This window comes from Aotus nancymaae, unplaced genomic scaffold (genome assembly GCF_030222135.1).
Source record: "Aotus nancymaae isolate 86718 unplaced genomic scaffold, 86718_ANA_hifiasm-v0.15.2.pri h1tg000022l_1, whole genome shotgun sequence".
NCBI lineage: Eukaryota > Metazoa > Chordata > Mammalia > Primates > Aotidae > Aotus > Aotus nancymaae.
The window spans coordinates 46,698,454-46,714,166 of record NW_026988435.1 but is presented as its reverse complement, the minus strand read 5'-3'; the positions used below and the strand labels follow the sequence as shown (position 1 = coordinate 46,714,166).

Here is a 15,713-nt window from a genome sequence, read left to right as displayed (position 1 = left end):
GACCCAGTGCCCACCCTCCCACAACCCCCTCGCGTTATCCGGGGTCCGTCCCCGTCCCCGCAGTGTGGAGGGAATTCAGGTGAGCCCGGGGGCGGAGCGTTCCGCCAATGGTGGCGGCGTGGCCCCGGACCTCAGCCGCAAGCGCAGAGGCGCGCGGAGCCCGGCCTGTCAATTAGGGAGGGCCTCCAGAAGGAGGTGGGCCGGCCCGCAGCCCGCTCGGCGCACCTGCGCCGTCCCCTCCCTGCAGCCACCTGCCCCGGGGAGAGGAACCTCGGTCCCCAGCATCGCGACCCCTCCAGCCTCGCGGGTCCCAGCCGGTGCCCCTAAGCGTGTCCCGGGAAGCGCACGTCCACGCTGGCGCTGAAAGGGGTTTTCTGGCTCCAGGGACGGGACGCGCCCTAGACAGTCCCGCTCAGACGGGGTTGCGCGCCGGACCTCACCCGTGTGCGGACGCCGGTGCCTCCGCCCTGCGCGCCGCGGGCCCTGTTCAGCTCTTCCCGCTGGAGGGCAGGCGCCCCCCGACCCTGCCCTCTGCCAGGCGCACAACTTTAAACCCCCCAACCCCCATCTCTCAGCCTGGCCGGGAGGGGGAAGTCGCCGGGCTTCAGTGCTTCCTGCCCGGCCGCCCCCGCCGCCCCCGCCGCCCGTCTCTTCCGCCTTCTTGTTTTGTGTCTGGTCTCTCTGCTCCGCAAAAAACTTGCCTTCCACGGGGAGACGTTTCCGTATTTTTTAAGCTTTTGTCCGCGGCATTCTCTACCTCTTGGCTGAAGGAATGACAGCCTGCGGGGTGCCGTCTGGGTCCCCCGTCTCCCGGCGCCTCTGGCTTCCTCCGCGCGCCTAAGGCGGTGGGGGTCCGAGCCGACCAGAGACTGGGGCGCCAGGAGGAGGGTGCCCCTCTGCCCTGTCCAGCAGCCTCAGCCAGGCCCGTCCGGGGGCGCCTCTGCAGAAAGGGGGTCACGTCCCCTCTGGGCCCCACCTTACCCCAACTGAGACCCCTAAACCAGGGGTCCCACCCGAAATCAGGGAGGGAAAGGGTGTGCTGGGGGCTGTGGGCGGGGAGCAGGGGCCCTGGGTCCAACCCTCGGCTGCGTGGCGCGGCCTTTCCCAGACCCGCTGCCCCAGACTCCGGGCCAGACGCCACTGCCAAGGCTGACGAGCTCAGAGCCGGAGCCGCAGGCTGCCTTGGTTTCCCGGCGGCGGCTCCTCAGTGCCAGTGTTAGGCAAACAGGCTGCGCCAGCGCCCTCCGTTCCTCTAGACGGCTGAGGGAGCAAGGCCAGGTTGGGTTGGGCTGGGGCTGGCCCAGAGGGTAGAGCCCGCCCACCTTCCCTCCCTCCTTCCATTCATGCATTCATTCAGTCAATCATTCATTCCTCAGCAGTAGCTTTCACTCGCCCAAGTCCTGGAGATCATCCGAGCGGAGCGGGCCGGGGACTTGGCGCTCTCCCAGCGAGGCCTCGGGGCCTGGGTCCCCGGACCCCTTCTCAGGGAGGGCCGCAGGACCGGGGCATTCTGCGCGGCGCGGGGAGCGGCCCTGGCCTCCCACGCCGCGCCGGCCCCCGCAGCACCCCTAGCCACCTTCCTCCCGGGCACCTCCCACCCGTGCGTTTCCCGGGACGCCCAAGGCCTCCAGGTCCGCGTGCAGGCGGACGGCCCGACCTGCCTCTGTCCCGCCTCCGGCCGACGGGCACCCTCGCCTGGGCAGAGCTGAACTTTCTCGAGCCGCCGCGCCACGCGCCCCGGCGCGGCCTCGGTAGCGAGAGGAGCCAGGTCGGGGGCAGGGACGGGGGCGGGGCAGACCGGGGACAGGGGCGGAGCGGGGACACGACTGCCTCCCGCCCGCCGCGCGCTGGGCGCTCAGAGCTCGGGCGCAGCGGAGCGCAGTTAGATCCGATCTCCCGCGCCCCGAGGTTGCCGCGCCCCGAGGCCTCCCGCGGCCCAAGTTCTCCGTGGCCCGAGGTCTCCAGCGGCCCGAGGTCTCCGCCAGCGCCATGCGGCTGAGCAGGTGAGCCGGGGAAGGAGCGGCGGCGCCGCGGTCAGGGGCGGGGTGGCTCGGTCGGCGCGTCCCCAGCTCGGCTCGGACGTGGGGCCTGCGAAGCTCGCTTGGAGGAGCCGGGCGGGCAGTGCGCACCCGGAGAGCGGGCGACGAGGGCACCGGGGCGGCCGGCGGGGCGTGGACGGCAGCGGGCTGCGGAGGCCGGCACCGGGACCCGCGCGAGGACGCGCAGCCGTGCGGGGGCGGACCGGGGGCGGGGTCCCTGCCAGGGAAAGGGGACCGCGAACGCTGGAAGGAGGGAGGGAAGGGGGCGCACCCCGCACGCCCGGGTACCGGCGCTGCCCCTTCCACTCCCTGGCACCACTGATTTCCCAGAAGCTGGGTGAAGGAGGGAGGCGACTGGCCGGGCTTTCTCCAAGGCCAGCCGGGTGCTCACGGTCTGGCGACACGCCCTCCCCCACACACGTGGGATTCCCCGCAGCCAGGCAGCTGGTCCGCACTGGGGAAGGTGGGGCTGCCTAAACCGGGAGTGACAGCTTCCTCCTGGCTTTTTGTGAAAATATGCTCTTCGCAACCCAGGTCCTAGGGTTCGCAGCCCGTGCTCCCCTGGGTGAACCGGTGAGGCCCCTGACCCTAGGGGTGCCTCCCGCATAGCCCAGAACTGGCCCACACCTGGGTCACACTGCCCAGTACCCCTCCTAGTTAGAAATGTATGCAATTATGATCCTGCCCTAGAGAGAAAGAATTTAAGTCTGTGACTGTCACAGCCCTCCCAGGTCTTAGCTCTCCACCACTCGCACCTCCAAGCAGGTGACCCTGTCTGTGTTGGGTCTTGAGGCAAACTCAGGGTTGGGGGGAGGGAGGTTAGATGTAGGGGTGCTGAGGGCCCAAGGAGAGGACACAGAGGCCGCTGGGTGGGCAGCACCCAGGGAGGGGATAAACCGGAAAGAGCTCGGAGCAGCTCCCCGGCCCAGAAAGCCCCCCAGTGTCCTGAGGAGGCCTCCGTAGACAGGATGGGCCTTGTGAGCTGGTGAGGAACCTGGGCACTGTGGGAGAGAAATGGGGGCACAGAGGGGTTCTCACAGCTGTCGTTTAGAAGGTGGCCCCGGGGAGATGCCTGAAGGGGCTGAGGCTGGAGGCAAGGAGGCCCAGGTGGAGGCCATCACAAACATCTTGCAGCCAGAATGTCGACCCCAACAGGGGGAATGGGAGAGAGAGGAAGGGTCACCGGCAGGCTTCAAGAGTCCCTGGTGGCCTGGGGCTCACTTTGGTGCGTGTGTGTTCACTTGGTACAGGCACACCTCCATGCAGACTCAGGTGATGGCCATCGTGGGTGGGGCCAGGGTTTCTGTGGCTCCAGGGCTCAGGGACAGGCCACTGGGAGGTTCCCACGAGACCAGCCTTTCACTTAGGAAGCCCCCAAGGTTTCCGAGGCAGAGGCCAGACAGAAGGGGGATGAATGTCTCCCAGACCTTGGAGGTGCAGGAACATCAGAGAAGGAGGTGTCCCTGCTCCGGGGGCTCCCACTTTGTGGGGAGCTGGCCCCATAAACTGACGATCTGGGGGACTGGGGCAGGCCACGAAGGGCCTCCACCTGGGGAGGGCATCCTGGGGCTGGCGGGAGGAGGTGGAGAGCCTGAGGCATACAGGGTGCCAAGGCTCCCCGACCCAAGATGGCAGGAGCAGTGGAGTCACGAGGGGGGTTTGCTGCCTGAGGCAGGGCACCGCCTGTGGCAGGATCTGAAACAGGAGGAGCCCAAGTTTTGTTTCAAAATGATCTGCATTACCCACAGGGCTGTCCCGTCACGGGCACACCTGATGTTCTCCGTCTCCCCAGCATTTTAAGTGAAGCTCCTGTTATATGTGCCCTGAAAGCTTTTTTACCTCTGATTTCCTACAATTTCTTGGAATTTGTCCCCAGGAAGGCTAGACCAGCCTCAGGGGTGTCCCTCGCTCTCCTTCGTCCTCACGTTGGCATCATTGTGTTTCCGGGGATTTGTCGCCACCAGAGCTAGAGAGTGGCAAGAGGCTGCCGGCCCCTCGGACTTTCGGTGCTGGGCAGGGGGTGGCGGTCCTGGCTCCAGACCCCGAGTTCGCATGGAGAACGGAGGCAGGCAGGCTCCTGCCTTCACATTTCTGTGATGGACGGAACTGCCTCCTGCCCGGGGAACCAGCCTGCTCCTATTGGGAAGATGCAGGTAACTCACCCGCGGCCCCACCTCACCTGCGTTTCTGGTTTTTTTCCAGTCCTGGACTGCTCTTCCTGCTCCTCAGCAGCCTTCGAGCCGGTAAGTTCAGGGGGTGTTTTGCCACCAGTGTGAGCGCCCAGCTCTCAGATGGGCTGTCTGGCTATGTGGGCTGCCGGCCGCAGGGTGCCAGGAGCAGCCTCACCAGGCTCCTTTTTGCTTCTCAAGTGGCCCTTTGGAGAAAGTTGGCACCTAAACTAGGTTGCTGCCCAAGATGGAAATATTTCCTTAAAGGGAAACATTTCTGCAAACTCTGGAGTTCTTGTTTGATTTTGTGTTTGTTGCAGGCAGAATGCAGTTCCTCTGAGCCAGGGCTTCCTGGGCCCCCTGGTCTCCCTGTCCCGGGCAGCAGCCCTGCTGAGCCCTAAGAGCCACCAGCCTCTAGAAGAGCCAGGAATAGGGGCGAGGCACCACAGCACAGACCCGAAGCCTTGCCGAGCCTTCCAGCCTAGAGCGCTTCGGAGGCAGGCGACACACACAGGTTTTCCCACAGGCATTTACGTGGTTGTGCAAACGATAAAGCCACCCCATGTCTGTTACATTTATGAGACCTTTCCTGATGGAAGAGAGCAGCATCATAATGTAATTCTTGAGAAATTGTTTTCCCTTAAATGCCTGATTTTTAAAGAATGTTTTAATCTACATGAATTATAGACTCCCACAAAGTAGTAAAAATAGTGCTGAGTAACAGAAACGATGCTGAGTCCATCCAGCTGCTCCTCCCGGGCAGCCCAGCCCCTTACTTAATGGGAGTGTGTCATCAAAGCCAAAGATTGACATTGGACCTCACCGTGAAATACTCACGCTTTGCAAGTCTCACTGCATTCCTACATGTGCCTTGTTAGTGAATTCTGAGCCACAGTTGGCATTTGAGGCTCGAAACCCAAAGCCTGCCCCAGACAGCAGCTTCATGGCCTGGGCATTGGCCTCAGAAAACAGATTTTGCACCTTTCGGGTCGTTGCAGATACTCAGGAGAAAGAAGTCAGAGCGATGGTAGGCAGCGACGTGGAGCTCAGCTGCGCTTCCCCCGAAGGAAGCCGTTTCGATTTAAATGACATTTACGTGTACTGGCAAATCAGTGACACGGTGGTGACTTACCACGTCCCACAGAACAGCTCCTCCTCCGTGGCCAGCCGCTACAGGAACCGGGCGGCGATGTCGCCGGCCGGGATGCTGCAGGGCGACTTCTCCCTGCGCTTGTTCAATGTCACCCCCGACGACGAGCAGAAGTTTCGCTGCGTGGTGCTGAGTAAATCCCTGGGATTCCAGACAGTCTTGGAAGTTGTGGTCACACTGCATGTGGCAGGTAGGACCGTCGAGGCAGAGAGAGCTGGGTCCATCCCAGCCTCCCATCATGGAAGAGTGTTCACGAAATTGAAACCCCCTCCCTGGCTCATTCACTGTTTCTTCCAGTGAAGAAAATTCTCAGCTGTGTTATCAGGCCTCTGTCTAACTTCAAGGGAAACTAAACAGCTGAAAAATCCTTAACGCATGACCTGTGGCTGCTTGGTTTCCCAGAAGAGCGCCTGGCCTTGCCGTCTTTGCCTTTTTTGAGTTAGTTAGTTTTTTACGACAGGGTCTCACTGTTGGCCAGGCTGGAGCACAGTACTGGGATCACGCTGCAGCCTCGATCTCCTGAGCTTAAGCAGTTCTCCTGCCTCAGCCTCCTGAGTATCTGGGACTACAGGCACCTGCCACCTCGCCAGGCTAATTTTCGATTATTTGTAGAAATGGAGTCTCACTATGTTGCCCAGGCTGGTCTCAAACTCCTGGGCACAAGTGATCCTCCTGCCTCACCCTCCCAAAGTGCTGGGATTACAGGCATGAGCCACCGCGCCCAAACTAGAGTTTTAAAAGTGAAATGTGAAAGGAGAACAAAATTTAAGAGAAAAATTAGAGGCAACCAAGGAGCTCTGGGCACTTCATCAGGGAGAACAGCCATGTCCATTTCAGATGGACTGCGAGCCCCTGTGTCAGCAGCGAGATGAACCAGACCCAGAAAAGGGGGTCCCGGAACAGCTGCCGGCTGTGGAATGGTTGCCAGTCACTGCCCGCCAGGCTCAGCGGTCCCTGGCCACTGGGACTGCCTTGGGGGATGACTCCTGGGCAGGACAGGGCCGAGCTGGCTGCTCAGACCACAGCCTCGGTCCTGGCCACGTCGGGCCACAGTGGGCTGCCTCCCCAGTGACCCGGCCTTGGCACTGTGTACCCTGTTTCTTGACCGGCAGGGCCTGGCATCTCTCACCACCTGTTTCCCTCCCCCGCAGCAAACTTCAGCGTGCCGGTCGTCAGCGCGCCCCACCGCCCCTCCCAGGATGAGCTCACCTTCACGTGTATGTCCGTGAACGGCTACCCCCGGCCCAGGGTGTACTGGATCAACAAGACGGACAACAGCCTGCTGGACCAGGCTCTGCAGAATGACACCATCATGCTGAACACGCAGGGCTTGTACGACGTGGTCAGCGTGCTGAGGATCGCGGCGACGCCCAGCGTGAACATCGGCTGCTGCATAGAGAACGCGCTTCTGCAGCAGAACCTGACTGTGGACAGCCAGACAGGTAAGCTCCCAGGGTCTGCGTGCTTGCCCGCTCCCAAGACGGTGGGGCCAGGGCTGGCTTGGGAGACCCTCTGAGGCGGAGATGGACAGTCCCTTCGACGGACACAGCAGGACACCAAAAGGTGGTGAAAGGAAGAGGAGGAGAGAGGCGCACGTCGCGCAGCGAGGACCAACACGGTGTCCGGGAACAGGAACGGCGCCGGGCCAGTGCACGTGGCTCAGTTTCCTTCGCCTGGAGTCAGTTTCACTGAACCTGCTTGACAGCTGAGGGCTGAACTCTGAGGCCGGTAACACTCCAGAAGCCACAGGACTAGGAAGCAGCAGCCCAGGACGGAAGCCATCCCTGTGCAGCCCCCGCCCAAGCTCCCTGCCTCTTGAGAAGACTGAAGCTCCCAGACCCGGGAATCCCACTGGGCACGGCTGCTGGCTCAGCTCCTCCCTGTGGAAGGGGTGCAGGCGGGGACGTCTGCGCTGAGGCCACAGGCCCGCCCCATTTGTGTCCCCGTCTCCTGTGTCAGGATGAGAGGCAGAAGGAGGAGGCAGGAGATGATCGAGGGGGGGCCTGGGGCCCTGCTGGCTGCAGGAAAGGGGCTGCCAGCAAAACTCACCATGTGGCCCCGTGCAAAGCAAGAATGCAGGGCTCGGCCAGGCGAGGTGACTCACGCCTGTAGTCCCAGCACTTTGGGAGGCCAAAGCAGGTGGATCACAAGGTCAGAAGTTCAAGACCAGCCTGGTCAACATGGTGAAACCCTGTCTCTACTAAAAATACAGATGGTAGTGGGTGCCTGTCATCACAGCAACTTAGGAGACTGAGGCAGAGAACTGCTTGAACTGGGAGGCGGAGGTTGCAGTGAGCTGAGATCGCAGCATTGCACTCCAGCCTAGGCGACAGAGCAAGACTTCATCTCAGAAAAAAAGAACGCAGGGCTCCTTGTTTCAGAAGCTTTGAGAACTCCAGACAGTGACTGCAGGAATCACAGCAGCTGCCGGCCTTTCTGAGCTCAAGAAGCCTGCCCAGGTGCACACCCTGGAAGTCCACCCTGAGCACCAGGATCCCCTGAAGAGCCGGACGTTCTCCTTGAAATCGGGGCTTAGGCCCTGTGACTCACGTTCAGAGTCTGTGAGCTGCGTGCAGCAGGATGAGGACTGCCCCCAAAGCAGCCTCTGATAAGTGCCTTTCAGCCCACATATGCCCCCCAGAGCAGCCCGAGGGGTAGCAGAAGGTTCTCCCAGGGCCATCGTCTCAAGCCCGGTCACACAGTGGGGTCATCTGGGCAGCCTGTGAAACCCCCGTGCCCAGACCCATTGGACCCAGAGCTCTGGGCAGGCACTGGGCCTCAGGACAGTGTAAAAGCTGAGCATTGCCAGGTGATCTCTCCAGGTGTGCGCGGAGACACGCCGGGCATTCAGAACCAGCTCCTGGGGGGATGCCGCTGCTTGTTTGCCTGTGAGGTGCTCTCTGAGGGACAAAGGCATTGGACGCAGAGCCCGGAGGCATTGGTGTCTCTGTGCCTCTCGGTGGAAAGCAGAAGGGTGTGACTGCCAAGGGAATGACACAGCAGTTCCTCGAAGAGCTAAGCGTGGGCCGGCCATGGTGGCTCACACCTGTAATCCCAGCACTTTGGGAGGCTGAGGCAGGTGGATCACTTGAGGTGAGGAGTTCAAGACCAGCCTGGCCAGCATGGAGAAACCCCATCTCTACTAAAAATGCAAAATTAGCCGGGCGTGGTGGGGCACACCTGTCATCCCAGCTACTCGGGAGGCTGAGGCAGGAGAATTGCTTGAACCTGGGAAGTGGAGGTTGCAGTGAGCCGAGATCATACCACTGCACTCCAGAGTGAAACTCCTCAAAAAAAAAGAAAAGAAAAGCTAAGCATGGAAGTACTGTAGGACCCAGCATTCTCTCCTAGGGATATAGCCGAGGGGATTCAAACAAATGCCTGTCCATGAATGTTCACAGCAATCAGAAGGTGGAACCACCCGAGTGTTCTTTGTGGATGGACGGATGCACCAAACGTGATCCGTGTGTGCCGGCAGCTGTCCTGATGCACGCTGCGGCATGGAGAACCTCAAGGCCACTATGCCAGTGACAGAGCCAGACACCTGAGGACAAGCCTGTGGGACTCCGTTTATACAAAGTCTCCAGAATAGGGCGAGCCGCAGAGACAGAGGCTTCCAGGGGTGGGAGGACAGCAATTCTCCTACCTCAGCCTCCTGAGTATCTGGGACCACAGGCACGTGCCACCTCGCCCAGCTAAGCTCTGATTCTCTGTAGAGATGGGGTCTCACTGTGTGGCCCAGGCTTGTCTCAAACTCCTGGACACCAGTGATCCACCCGCCTCAGCTTCCCAAAGTGCTGGAATTACAGGCATGAGCCACCGCACCCAAACTAGCATTTTAAATGTGAAATTTGAAGGCAGTGCTATAAAGCACTAAATGAGAACAAAATTTAAGAGAAAAATTAGAGGTCCCGGCTGTTCTGGGAACCCCTCATTGGGATCTGGCCCTTCTCGCTGCTGACACAGAGGCTCGCAGTCCATCTGAACCGGACACAACCGTGCTCCCTGATGAACTGCCCCAGGACAGCAGAGGACAGGGAAGAGGCTGCACGTGGGCACAAGGTTGCCTTTTGGGGGTAATAAAACGGGTTCTGGAATTAGGTGGTGGTTATGATTGCACTGGCACCCCGAATTGTTCACTTTAAAATGGTTCATTTTGGGCTGGGCACGGTTGCTCATGCCTGTAGTCCCAGCACTTTGGGAGGCTGAGGCGGGTGGATCACCTGAGGTCAGGAGTTTGAGACCAGCCTGCACAACATGGTGAAAACCTGTCTCTACTAAAAATACAAAAATTAGCCGGGCGTGGTGGTGCGCGCCTGTAATCCCAGCTACCCGGGAGGCTGAGGCAGGAGAATCACTGGAACCTGGGAAGCAGAGGCTGCAGTGAGCCGAGATCCCACCACTCCGCTCCAGCCTGGGTGAGAGAGCAAGACTCCATCTCAAAAAAAAAAAAAGCATAAAGTGGTTCTTCTTTGGCTGAGCACGTGGGGCACACCTGTGGCTGCAGCTACTTAGGAGGCTGAGGCAAGAGGGTCACCTGAGCCCTGAGACCCACCAGGGCAACATAGTGAGATCTCATCTCTACCAAAAAAAAAAAAAAAATTAGCCAGGCCCGGTGGTACCCGCCAGCAGTCCCAGCTACTTGGGAGGCCGAGGTGAAAGGGTTAATTGAGCCCAGAAGGCCGAGGCTGCAGTGAGTCAGCTTTGTACCACTGCACTCCAGCCGGGGCAACAGAGCAAGATCCTGTCTCAAAAACTAAATAAATAAAATAAAATGGTTAATTTTATGTTCGGTGACTTTCACCTTGATTTTTAAAAATCCAGCCAGGTGAGGTGGCTCACACCTGTAATCCCAGCACTTTGGGAGGCCGAGGCGGGCAGATCACCTGAGATCGGGAGTTTGAGGCCAGCCTGACCAACATGGAGAAACCCCATCTCTACCAAAATTACAAAATTAGCCAGGCGTGGTGGCGGGTGCCTGTAATCCCAGCTACTCAGGAGGCAGAGGCAGCAGAATCGCTTGAACCCGGCAGGTGGAGGTTGTGTTGAGCCGAGATCGCGCCATTGCACTCCAGCCTGGGCAACAAGAGCAAAACTGTGTCTCAAAAAAAAAAAAATCCGGGAAGAACCTGTGCTTCCTGCCACACCCAGCCCTGTGGTCCTCTGGCTGTGGTCGGGGCTATTACCTCTCCCAGGTAGAACAGGGAGGAACAAGACCCCTGCAGGAAATGAAGCCCCTCTGCAAGAGAAAACCCTCCTCTCAGCCTGTTATTTTAAAACCTCAAAATCCTGTCAGGGAAATACTTCCCTGCAGTACTTTCTACTCAAGGATAAAAAAGAAAGATGCTTTTTTTCCAAGATTTTTATTTTTTTTTGAGAAAGGAGTCTTGCTCTGTTGCCCAGGCTGGAGTGCAGTGGCACAATCTCAGCTCACTGCAACCTCCGCCTCCCAGGTTTAAGTGACTCTCCTGCCTCAGCCTCCCCAGTAGCTGGGACTACAGACATGCATGCACCACCACACCTGGCTAATTTTTGAATTTTTAGCAGAGACGGGGTTTCACCATGTTGGCCAGGCTGGTCTCAAACTCCTGACCTCGTGATCCACCCACCTCAGCCTTCCAAAGTGCTGGGATTACCGGCATGAGCCATCATGCCCGGCCCTAAGATTCTTTAAGTAGGATTATTTTCCTCTTTCTTATAGGAAATGACATCGGAGACAGAGACAAGATCACAAAGAACACAGACAGTACCCCCGAGGAGAAGAACGAGGCGGTGTGGAGTGTCCTGGCTGTCCCGTGCCTGCTTGTGGCCCTGGCGGCAGGCCTGGCAACGTGGGTGTGCAGGTGCAGAAGGCCCCTCCGCAGTTATACAGGTAGAGACGGACCTGTGTTGTGGACGTTAACGTTTGTTCTGTTGGCGCGAATGTTTGCCTGCTTTCACGTCCCTCGCTGATACTGATTTCACTTGAAACTTTGCCGTGGCATTAAGACGCATGAGCCCGAGCGACCCAAACTCTCCCACGAAGTGGATTTCAAACCCTGCATCTCTGACATTCCCGACACAGCCAAGCCAGAAAGGCGCTGCGAAGCCGGCCCCACAGGTCGGGTGGGAAGGGTGGCTTCTGCGTGTCGAGGCCGGGGTGGTGTCCATTTCCAGGGGAGCCTCTGAGGCTGCCTGGAGCACCCCCATGCTGTGGGTCCATGACTCCAGCCAGCTCCGAGACAGAGCCTGGAGGTCTGTGTTTCAGCCACGTAAGACACGGCAGCAGAACACCGTGGAGCGGGAAGCCCTGGAAGCTGGCCATGGTGATGGCCAGACTCCCCCGAGGGTGGCGGTCACTAAAATGCAGGCATGGTGGCCACGGAGTAGAGGCAGCTCCTGTGGGCCGCCCCTGTGGGCTGCCCCTGGCTCTCCCTTTTGTGGCCAATCCCCGTCATCCCGGAAACATCTTCCATGGGGCTGGCTAGGCTGTGGAAGGGCCCCAGAGCCAGGTCACAGCATCTGAAGTGCTTCCCAGGCACTTCCCCTTACAGAGGATCTTCCTCAAAAGCCATGTGGCCTGGGAGCCCGTCAGCTGTCAGTCCTTTCCCTGCCTAGAGCTGGGGCCTCTGCGAGTCTTCGGAGCTGGGCATTTCGGGGGCTGCCGAGAGCTCAGGAGCACCGGGGCTTTAGGGACACCCCCACCGCTGCTGCCCTGACCCTTTCGGTTTGTCCCCAGGTGTCTGGGCCGCGAGGCCGGAGCCAGAGCTCACTGGTGAGTTTGCCGTGGGAAGCAGCAGGTTCTGGGGGCCCGAGGGAGGTTTGGCTGGTGACTACCTTTCAGATTTTCAAAAACTTTTCAAAAGGCAGAAGTCCTTTGCCTTGACTCACTGTTGCTCCGGAGACGCAGGGAAGCCCTGGTGGCGCGCACGGCATTTCCTGCAGCCTCCCCTTGGCATGGGCTGGCATCCTGGTGTGCGCTTTCCCAGGCTGCAATGGCATTTTCCCAGCATGCGCGGGAGCAGAGACACACGTGCTGGAGCCCTGTCCTTCCTGGCGCCCGGCCCCCACGGGGGTGTGCAGAGCGGGTCCAGGCACTGCCAGCTTCTCTCTGCTCCAGCCGCTCCTGCAGCTCGGGCGGCCCCCTGTCCCCAGGTGGAGGTGTGCCCCCCACGGTCCCAGGAGCAACACAGATTCGGATTCCTATCCCAATTTGGGGAAAATGTCCACACACGGTCACACACCTGGCAGGCGCCTCTGGCTGCAAGGGGCACTGGGCTTCGCAGGTTGGACGGCTGGGCTCCCCACCATGGTTCGGGACCCCCTCTCAGCCCTGTTTTTCACCCATGAGAAGCAGCTTCCCCAGGATGGTGGGCTTATGGAGTGCGCAGCCACCACGGGTCACCTGCGGACCCAGGCGAGCTGATGGCTGACTGCAGAGGACACACTTCCAAGGTCAGGTCAGCCCGTTCCAGATCACGCTGGAACACAGCTTGCTAAAAGCATGGCCAGCCTGTTCCTACCAGAGCCAGACCAGGCGCCCTGTGCAGGCGGCTGTCTCCAAAGCTCTAAACCTTTTATCTGCACCAAGTTGAGTCCTGAGAAAACCAACATCTGCCTGCAGAAGGAAAAGGGGTGTTTCACGTTCCTCTCTCTTCTTCGCTTCCCTCCCAAGGTCATGTTTGCCTGAGCTCACCGCCCAGAAGTGTCATCCACACCAAAGGCAAATGTCCCCAAGTGAGTGAGCGCGTCACCGTCACTGGCAGTCAGCCACAAGAAGGGCCTGGTGATGGGCTCCTCTGCACTCGGAGCGGGCAGGATTCGGCACCAGGCTCTTCCCAGCACCCAGACCCACTGGGGTCATGTGCCTTCCCATGAGATGCGGGACCCTGAGACTGAAGGAAAGGTGTTTGGTTGAAAAGGAGGACTGGGCATCCCCTCTTCCAGGACAGCCTCTGTGCTGCTGGGGTCTCTCGAGGTGTTAGCGGGAGGCCCAGGTGCAGGACCTCTTCTGCCCGGGACGTTCCCGACCTACCTCCCGCCCGGAGGCCACAGGACCCACGCCGGTGCATGTCCACCAGCATCGGCAGCCGTCCACACCGAGGAGCTCTGGAGGGCATCGCTGGCCTCTGCCACACTCCCTGGGAGGAACACTGACCCTTGGCTCTTCTGGCGAAAAGCTGAGCCGCCTTCAGAAGAGGCACAGGTAGAGTTTGCCAGAAGAAAGGCTGTGCCAGGACCGTGTTAGGCCAGCAGCAGAGGCTGCAGGGGCTCTGCCTAGGGCCTGCAGTGAGAAAGACACAGCCCTGGGCACAGCCCAGCAGGGCTGGAGGCGCCCATGTCCAGCAGGCGCGGGCCTGGCCATGTGGTCCCCAGAGTCCTGAGCAGCAGTTAGGTGCGAGGAGAGGGCGTCACCTGGCGGCCATGGTCCCCCTTCCCACTGCAGCAGTGATCCCCAAAGTACGGGGTGGCCCCTCCACCTCCACCACCCTCAGCAGCCCCACCTTGCTCAACCCTGAGGGTCTCAGGATCCTGATGAAGACCTCTGACCCCAGCACCAGGCTCCTCAGAGACCAACAGTCCCGAGGGGGGCCGGAGACGGGGTGGGCCAGTGCTGAGGGGTGCGACCCTGGGCCCTGACCCGACCCAGCGCCTTCCACGCTGGTCCCCAGAATGAATCAGCCGCTGACTGTCTCCAGGAGGACTGGAAAGGACGCTGCCAGGTGATCCGGGGTGTACTCGCCCCAGGGAGATGGGATGGACGCCTGGCCTGACCCTCAGGATGCAGCGTCGGCCCCGGGGCTGTGGGCCAATGCCCCTCCTCCTCCCTTCCCAGAGTCACCTGATATCCCCGGGATCAGTCGGGGCCTGTTACAGCCTCCGTCACTTGGAACTGACAGCTGTGTGAGGCCTGCGCTTCTCAGACTCAGAACAAAACGAGCAAGGACTCATGGTCACAGTGAGGTCCCAGTACTTGTTACAAGCAGTTGTTTTTCTACAAAAAAAGTCCCCGCCCGGACCTTTAAGTGAAGCTGACCGGGGCTCCACTCGCACTTTTAACATGGGAGCATTAGAAGGTGTGTGGTGTTTGTAAAAGGATGGTCGTTGTCAGCGGGCATTGATTGGCAGGGACGATGAGCTGCTGGGGTGTGGAAAGTCGGGGCGTTGGAAATTGGGGCGTGGTCCCGTTTGCAGTGACTGAGAAGCGACTCCAGGATGGACCTGCAGGGACACCCAGGGGTCCTAAGCCCCAGGACTGAGGGTCATGCATCACCACTCAGGTGTCCCAGGAGATGCCCTGGGCCTGGTGACCTCACGGGCAGGTCGGGGATACCCCGAAGGGAGACGGAGTCTGGCTCCAGCGTTTCCCATTGGAGGTGGTTTTCCTTCACCAGGGGACAGGCAGGAAGGCTGCAGCTGCCCCAGGGGCTCCAGAAGCTTCTGCCCCTCATGCCTGGGGTTCGGGGGACACTTTGGAGGCTGCTATCACCACTGTGCGTCCAAGGCCATGCCCTCTGTGGGTGGGTGCCCGTGTCTCACCCCCCTGCTGGTCCCCGCAGCCCCCTCCGAAGCCTGCGTGCCACGTCTATAAGACCCTATAACGCTGCCCCTCTCAGCCCCAGACGTCGGCTTCCCCTTTCTCCTGCGCTGCGGACAGGCTGGATGCCAGTGTCCTGGCAGCCACCTCCAGAAACCCAACTTAAGAGAGTAAGATGCAAACTGTGCCTGTGTCCTCTGGCTTCGGTGAGTGCAGGGAGTCTTGGGCATGGCCAGCTCAGCTGCCTGTGGTCTGGGCAGGAACGGGTGCCACACCTGCTTGGGGGCCCCTGCCCTACACCAGGCTGTTCTGTCTCCCAGGGGACATGGGGCCAGGTCTGGAAGCATTTGGGGCTGTCAGAGCTGGGAGCTGTTCCTGGGCTCCCTCAGGTGGGAGCCGCAATGCTGTTAGCATCGTACTGGGCACAGGAGGGCCGCCACAGAGAAGCTCCCACTCACAAGTCTACAGCCCACGGTCTCCCCTCGGAGACCCTGCCCTCCCTGCACCCACCTCCAGACAAAGGTCCCGCTGCCCCAGGGCTCGGGAACCTCGCCGGTCTGTGGAACAGGATGGGGGAACTCTCGCCCCCCACACCACCCTGCACATAGTAGGTGTGCAGCAAACACCCACCAGCCAGGCTCCAATCAAGACTGGCAGATGGGGTGGTCCATCCCTAGGGCGGGAGACAAGGGAGATGGCTGCCTGCTGGACCCTGAGCCAGGTAGCACTGTGCTTGTGCCTCAGTTTCCCCTCCTGTAAAGTGAGGTGCTGGAACCGGGTTCTGTCTACTGGGCTCTGCAGCTTGGATGCTCTGAAGACTGAGGGACCCAGGTGGGGAG

At 60.3% G+C, this 15,713-nt stretch overlaps 1 protein-coding gene across 2 annotated transcripts; it reads left to right on the top strand.

Moving 5' to 3' along the window:
* The first annotated feature begins 1,952 nt into the window (after positions 1–1,952).
* ICOSLG (inducible T cell costimulator ligand) lies at positions 1,953–14,416 on the top strand. 2 transcript variants are annotated; one of them, XM_021669472.2, is made up of 7 exons: positions 1,953–2,003; positions 4,242–4,282; positions 5,206–5,547; positions 6,509–6,799; positions 11,059–11,229; positions 12,076–12,111; positions 13,012–14,416. In XM_021669472.2, the coding sequence occupies exons 1-7, from the start codon at positions 1,990–1,992 to the stop codon at positions 13,212–13,214; spliced, it is 1,098 nt and encodes a 365-aa protein (XP_021525147.1). In that variant the 5' UTR covers positions 1,953–1,989; the 3' UTR covers positions 13,215–14,416. The 2 variants fall into 2 exon arrangements, with proteins under 2 accessions (XP_021525147.1, XP_021525148.1); XM_021669473.2 differs by lacking the exon at positions 12,076–12,111.
* Positions 14,417–15,713: the final 1,297 nt, after the last annotated feature.

Excerpts from the sequence above, each read along its gene's own strand:
- ICOSLG (XM_021669472.2), top strand. Across the intron at positions 5,548-6,508 it reads GGTCACACTGCATGTGGCAG|CAAACTTCAGCGTGCCGGTC; the intron begins GTAGGACCGTCG and ends CCTCCCCCGCAG. Across the intron at positions 12,112-13,011 it reads GCCGGAGCCAGAGCTCACTG|GTCATGTTTGCCTGAGCTCA; the intron begins GTGAGTTTGCCG and ends TTCCCTCCCAAG.